Source organism: Lipophrys pholis (genome assembly GCF_963383615.2).
Source record: "Lipophrys pholis genome assembly, chromosome: 20".
NCBI classification, from domain to species: domain Eukaryota; kingdom Metazoa; phylum Chordata; class Actinopteri; order Blenniiformes; family Blenniidae; genus Lipophrys; species Lipophrys pholis.
The window spans coordinates 14,004,703-14,012,273 of NC_137648.1; the positions used below are offsets into that span (position 1 = coordinate 14,004,703).

The following is a 7,571-nucleotide window of genomic DNA, read 5'->3' on the forward strand; positions in this document are numbered from 1 at the left end:
GATCAATGAATAACTAAGTGTTTTATTTCAAATGAAATACTAATTAAAGAATTGCCACCGTACTTGAATGTGACAAAGCAACAAATCCAAAAATAGAAACATGGAAAACATAAACATTTGAGGGCAAATATAATTAAATAAAAACATCAAACTTCTTTTAAAATTCTCCCTGAAAAGTTTGATTCCACCTCAGCTCACAGTGCAACGACATAGGAAGTTATTTTCCACTTACATGATGGAACTGACTACTGGTGTTAGGGCGACACCTGCCGGTGCTTAACAACAATACAAGACATGTAGGTGAAAAGTCAAGCGTCCATTTGGTCACCTGTCATATAATTTGTATAAGTACATTTACTAACTATATATGAAAAAATATTCAAACTATGATTTAATAAAGTTGGGTAGGTTACGTTGAATGCACAGAATTGGTGGGCTTGATTCTGTGCGTGGTTTAGTGAACAGGTTGAAATATTCACACCCGAGTAATAAAGCAATTTTTTTTGTTTTAAGAATACACAAAGACATCAAAGAAAAAGTAATCTATTTCTATAGCATCATTCAGACAGAAATTCTCAGTGCTTTACAAGGAAATACATTAAAACACGACATTTAAGAAAGGCATAAAAAGGAGAATTAATCAAGTAAAATCTTTAATAAAATGTAATAAAATAGGCAAAAAAAATTTTTTTAAATTAAAGCGTGAGGAAATAGTAAGGTCGAAAGGCTTCTTTTAAAGAAGTGATCGTGTCTACAGATGAGGAACTAAAAGTTGCTTCTCCTTGTTTCTTCTGACTGTGAATATTTGGTAAACCTCTCCCTGAAGACCTCAGAGGTCTGGATATTTCAGATTCTATAAGTAAATGCGAGATATATAAGAGATTCCCAAGACTATTCAAACCTTTATAGTCAGGAACATTTTCATGTCAGTCCTTTGACACACATAAGGCAGTGCAAAGATTGAAGCTGAGGTGTAATGTGCTCCCCCCTCTTTGTTCTGGTGAGGACTCTGGATGATCTGCAGCTGATTTTGTTTTTACTGAGACCTGTAAACACACCATTACAATAATCCAGCCTGCTGAAAATAAACCCATGAAGTTTCTCTGAATTGTGTTTGGTCAGATGATAGTAAGCTCACTGTTATTGTCTTAAATGTGGTTGTTGAATTTCAGGGCTGAGTCTATAATTATACACAGATTCATGGCGTGACCCGATGGCCCGAGAGACATGAAGTCAAGATGAGTGCTGACTTTTAACCTTTATTCTTTGGGTCCAAAAACTAGGTTAAGTTGTAAAAAGTTCTTAAGTTAAATACCAATTCCTCCCCAAAGCAAATAGCATGGGCTTCTGTATTTTATTTTTTTTTAAAAACGTCAAAACAAACAATAACTAAAACATTACCTTGCACGTTTTTGGAAGAAATTTAACTTACTATTAACTTACTATTAAAACAAAAAGGTTTTCTATTTTGTAAAGCCATTAAACTTCAAAAAGTAATGCAATTTTGTCTGGAGGTCACTGTCATTACTGCTTCCAAAGCACTGGACGGTATTTTCAACACATCTAAAACCTACAGATTAAATCAATGAACGGCTTTAGGTGTGTCACTTTGCTGTATAGTTGCAAAGAGACAGACACGCAGACGAGATATAGGAGCATGCACGTGCCCCAGTCAGCGACAGGTGGCAGCAGAGACCCGTCGCGTGTAGATGACGTAAAAGACAAGGGACGGTTGTTGTTATAGCACGCATAGTTGCACGTGAAGACGAAAATACTGCCTCCATACGAAGGTCTGTAAATGTTTTCTATGTATATTTCAAGTGTCAGGTGGTATTTCGAACTAATCTGTGCATCCTTTACAGAATTGATCTGCTTTATGAGGCTGTTAGGAGGTTTGTGTTCATAGTGAGGCGGGCGGCTGTTGTATTCAACCAGCGATCGTCAGGAGACTTAACATGTTCAGTAGTGATCGATAACCAACTTCTATTCATAGATAACTCACAACAGGGACGCCAGTATTCCAAGACTAATAGATTATAAATGAAACGAGCATGTTTGACACATAAATACACAGTATAATGCGATATATGTCAAATTAGTAATAGAATATGAAACATCCAGACCCCCAAGGTTCCCAGGAAAAGGTTTACTAAATATTCATAGTCAGAAGAAAACAAGCGAAGCAGCTTGTTGTTCCTCTTCTGTGGAACAAATTACCTGAACACCTGAGGACTGCTCGCACATTCACTTCTTTTAAATCATGACTTAAAACATTACTCTTTGTTCAGGCTTTCCGTTAAACAATAGATTTTACTGAATAAAGCTTTCACTTTTTTGTGCCTTTCTTAATTCCTTTGTTTTAATGTATTTATTAATCTTCAGAAACCAGAGATGAATACTAATCCAATATTGTCATAAAGATGAAACCAGAAACCAGGCAGCAACAAAAGACACAAGTAATGCAGTCCTTATACTACATAAAGGTGTTAAGAACTATAGCAGTTAACTTGTACACATTATAATTACAACAGACCCTTTTCAAAGTAGATATTCTCAGCTCATCACAACATGTGACAGATGGAAAAATAATAGTTGATCCACTCCTGAGTTAATCCAGCTCATGTAATACACACAACCTTTCCCCCTTAGAATTTATTTTCTTTATATCATTTTCAAGGGTCAGAGGAAATCTTCTTGCTCCTGATAGTGTTTTATTTGATCATCTGTCTTTATTTCTGTCGACAGTTTTTGTTCACGACGAGCAACACATATTTTTGTAATTGTGTAATAATGCACAGTACTTATTTACTGCACTTATATTGTAATTAAGCTTCCAGAAAAAAAAAAAACCGCATGAAGCTGTGTTGCTCATAGGGAATTGTACAATTTCCTCCAAAGAAAAACAACTTCTCCAACAAGAAAGGCTGCTGCCTGGGATTCATTTTTGTATTGTGCCTTTCTCAAAAGCAATTCATTTTAGTTTGAGTGTCAGACAATGATTTTGCAATCAACTCTGCAAGTAATTGCCAATCACTCACCACCTGAGCCACATAATTGCCATCGCTATGACAACACGTAGTAAGATGTCCTCACACTCCTAGGGAACATTAAATATGCCCAGGAAAGCCTGTAGCTACAGAAGCACCACGGGCCTGCGCCACAGACACCAGCAGAAGGAATCCGTGGATTGAAGTTGTTTGTATATAAAACCCTTTTATAGAGTTTTCTCAGTCCAAACCAGGATGCGTGATTTACTAGCCGTGCTGTGGAGGGACGCAGGGCTTTTCGCTGTGGCTTTGGTTCTCACAGTCTCACTGCAGCTTCCTCTAGTTGTTAACCGGAGCAGGTGGCGTGGTGATCTGATGCTGTGTGTTTTAGGATACCTTTGAACAACATCTTTGTTTCCCTCCCCTATCTGCAGGACAGAAGAGGCTTTGTTTTTGTTTATGGTGCAGGAAAATCTGAAAAGACAGCAAAAGTGCAAAATGACAAAAATGATGAATTCACTCAAGTTTGGCTTCCGAATGAGATTATCTTGAAAATAGTTTTTACAAAAAGTGATCAGCTCTAAGATGGCCACTTTCCGACAAAGTGAATATCATATGCTTACTTCTATATCATGGCATTAATCAGTGGTTGTATATGTTAGTCAGCAATTAAAGATTTTGTCCTCAAAGTTAATGCTTGACAAGCAGAGATACGTGTTGGCATAAGAATTTCAACAAGGACCAAACTGGTGGAAAGAAGTCTCGGTCAGGTCATCTCCAAAAACTGCAGCTTTTGTGTGGCGTTCCTGGTCTCCAGTGGCAGTATCTATCAAAATTGTTCTCAGGAAAAATGAAGTGTTCAGGGTGACGGGGAGCTGACTCTTGCAGTCCCTTCAAACAAGTAAGATACAGTGGCTCAAAACGCTGCAGGAGATGAGGCTGGTTCTGCTAGAAATATGTCAGACTATACAGAACATCACAGTTTGATGGCACGATGTTGGGACAGAGAAAATCTCACTGTGTGCTTTTTGGAAATCAGTTGGGAGCCAGGGGGACTGGGAGATGCCTTTTCCAAGCGTTAGTTGTTTACTTTATAATTTGTTGATTTTTTTTTAGAACAAGTTTTGGTGAAATTAAATAAATGAAAGAGTGAATCTATAATTGATTTGATCAAAACACACATTTGTAGAACTGAATGCATAATAAACTTGATAGAGGCCTACTGAAATGATAAAATAGACCAAAATCCTAGAACTAAGGACCATATATAAGCCTCTAACTATCATGAGAAGCTTCAATTGTCTATGGATAACAACAGCCATTAAGAATACTGTCTTCCAATGTGAAAGACATCAGGAAGTTGAGAAGTATAAATTATTTGATATGAGGCAAGGCGCCATGGAGGTTGAAAGGACTTGGGGGTGCAATCCGCTTTAAACTCTGTTGGGAGGCTCATCCTTTCACATCCTTCGTTAACCCTGCGTCTAACAAATGCTGGCCCCCTGCAGAAGCTGTTTTTTCCATTTTTTGGCATTTCATTTTTGTTTTCCAAAAACAATACTCAATGTGATGCCATACATGTGGATTTAGTGTGGTGGTGTTTTCATAAGCTGAAAACTCACCAGCAACCCAAGAACGTGTAACACTGTCCAAACTGCTGGAGAAATCCCTCTGTAAACCACTCCTAAAGCTGGTCACGTCCAGGGTTTGGTCCATTTTGGAGCCATTTGGTTCATGCTGCTTTAAAACTTGAATTAGACTTCAGATGAACCGCTTTAAAGTCTGTCTGGAAACAAGCCAAGAGGCGCTTTTGAAACGGTTTGGACTGCTGGTATAAAACAAATGAGAGCTCAGATGGAGCACTTCTATAAACGGACCACAATAACAGAGCAATTACACCAGAGTTTGTTTTAATCAGACTGAAGGTGACAGGCGTGAACAGAGACTTGGATAAATTCTGCCTTTGACAGTTTTCAGACTGATCACACCAACTCACAAACACAATAAATAAGTAAACAAAGTTCGAAACGCAAGCCCCAAGGTATAGAAATGAAAACTCTCATCAAGAATATCTGTGTGGACTCTTTTTTTTGTTGTTGTTGTTGTGTGTCTATAGGTAACATGGGAAAGAACAAACAAAAAGGGAAAAAACAGAAGAATGTCTTTCAAGTGGCAAACAAGCACCTGAAGACCAAGAACAAAGCAAAACCAGTCACTACCGCACTCAAACACGTGAGATCTCTTTTGTGTCTTTCGCCCGAGTCGTGTGCGAACATCATGTTCTTTCACCTGCACGCAGTGTTTGTCGCAGCTGCTCGAGCGCCATTCTTTTTGACTTCACAGATCAATGCCGGGAAAAAGGAAAAGGTGGAGAGTTTAAATCAAATCTTCACAGAGGTCCAGAGGGACGTTAAGAGCATTTCGAAGTCTGTTGCTCCTGAGCCGAAGAAACAAATGCAGGTAGAAGAGGAAACAGTCAAACCGTGATTAAAAATTCTTTTGCTTTAACCTCGATTTAACCTCGTAATAAACATTTGTTTGGGCTTTCAGGTTTCCAGAGAGCCGCCAAGGGAAACCGTAAATGTGGACAATGCTGCGCAGCTCTTCTCTCAGCTATGATGGACCAAGAAGGAAAAATGACAAGCAAAGGGGTGTATAGCAAGAAGCTGCAGTGTATTGTGAGCAATTTGAAGATCCCATGAAATGAAAAAAAATATACTTTGTCTTTATTCGTCTACCGTCTGATCTCTGTTGATTTGTGTCTTCATCTGTGCTAAATATCTTTTAAGCATCGCTCTACTGCCGATAGAGCTGCAACATCACAGGCTCCAGATAACGTGACACGTTGAGTTTGACTGACAACTGAGAATGCAAATCAATTCTCCCACCAAATCTGTAGAATAAATGCAAATCATGATAATGAACAGAGATTTGTGCATCAGCGGCCCTTAACCCAGGGTCGAAGACTCTGAGGTTGTAAAAATGAGGGTTTTTTCACGTCAAGGAAAACCTCAATAAGACAATTTTATGATTCTACAGCGGCGCTGGGAAACTGCTCATTACAATGTCTGACAATATTTAGCTTCACTGTAATGTGTTGGGATTGGAGACAATCCGGGAGGTTTCATGGAAAAAAGGAGTGGAACGCAGTTATGATGAGTGTATTAAAGATTTCTTTATGTGTTTAAATGGTTTTCTGTCACATCAACTAATAAGGATTTTACTGATTCACCTGCTGCTTGGTTTTGTTGTTAATGGAAGGCTTGTCTGTTAAAAAGAAAAATGCTCGGGGACATTTGACTCGCATTAGCTACATATTTGAGCAGATGAAACCAGCGATTGATGATTATGACAATTTTTCAATTAACAGTTCAGTTCACCGATTCCTCTCTTCACAAACTCAGTTTCCAGCTTTACTTTCTGTAACAGACTTCTTCATTTTTGAACATGGAATAAATAATTTCAAAAGAATTAAATGAGCACTTGCACTTCATTATCCCATTCTTTGAAGTTTGTTTTGCTCTGCAGTTCCAAGGTTTTCACACCTTTTTTTTTTTTTTTTTTTTTTTTTTGTCTTTGGCGTGTTGGATTTAGTGCAAATGAAGTCACAGAGGAAATCATTGCGACTGCTGCTCATGAAAATGAGAATTTTTGCCTCAGAGTTTTGCAACCCGTGGATCCCGTTTCAAACGTGAGAATACAAAGGAAAATATCAGGAAACCTTGAATTTCAGCCCAAATTATTCTGTTCACCGAAATAGAGAAAGTTTGTATACAAATATGTCCTATGTTTGATAAGCTTAGTGCTGTTGAACATGTTCAGCAGCATTTCACATTTGGACGGGTTTATAAGGTCCATCCCTGTGTGTACGTGTGCTATTTCAGGGGTTCACACTGCCATTTCTATCAGAAGGGCACCAGTAGATGAAGTATGGATTTTTTTGGGGGGGCTGCACTTGTGAGAGGTGGGCTGTTATCAGTATGCTGCTGCCGCATCCCTGCTGTAGCAGCTTGACATTGGAGGTCATGGGTGGACTGGTGTCCAGCTGATTGCTTGTCTCCACCGCGACCTCTGACTGAGTTAGTTGGTCAATAAATCTGGAGCAAGGTGAGAGCATGAGTGAGGCAGGTAAACAAACAAACCGCCGTGTGGACATAAATAAGCCAACAGATGGGAATGCCAAGGTAAAGATGGCACGAGGGAAATGTTTTCCTGAGTGATGGTTTGAGTCTACTGCAGTGACACTCCACGGGGGGGGGGGGGGGGGGGGGGGGGGGGGGGGGGGGGGAAATTAACTAGCACTAATGGTTTTAGACCACCTGAGGCCGCTGAAACAAATGTGGGCGACGCTTTTTCAAAATAATTTAAGATCTTTTTGATATTTGTTGGAAAAAAAAAAGCTGCCTTTTTTTTTCTCCAAAAACAAGGTGAGGAGTGATGACAGTGAGTTACAATAAAAATTTGGGACGAATTTAAGGGTTGGATGATATGTATGTTTTTAAGTACTATACTCCACCCCATTCACACTATGCACAGAGCCATGATCCTTGAGAGTTTTGAGACATTGACGGGATACTTAAATGA

At 39.0% G+C, this 7,571-nt stretch overlaps 1 protein-coding gene across 1 annotated transcript; it reads left to right on the forward strand.

Moving 5' to 3' along the window:
* Positions 1 to 1,707: 1,707 nt before the first annotated feature.
* rbis (ribosomal biogenesis factor) lies at positions 1,708 to 6,479 on the forward strand. Its single transcript, XM_080489403.1, has 4 exons — positions 1,708 to 1,790; positions 5,104 to 5,219; positions 5,331 to 5,447; positions 5,538 to 6,479. The coding sequence occupies exons 2-4, from the start codon at positions 5,109 to 5,111 to the stop codon at positions 5,604 to 5,606; spliced, it is 297 nt and encodes a 98-aa protein (XP_080345529.1). The 5' UTR covers positions 1,708 to 1,790; positions 5,104 to 5,108; the 3' UTR covers positions 5,607 to 6,479.
* The last annotated feature ends 1,092 nt before the right edge of the window (positions 6,480 to 7,571 follow it).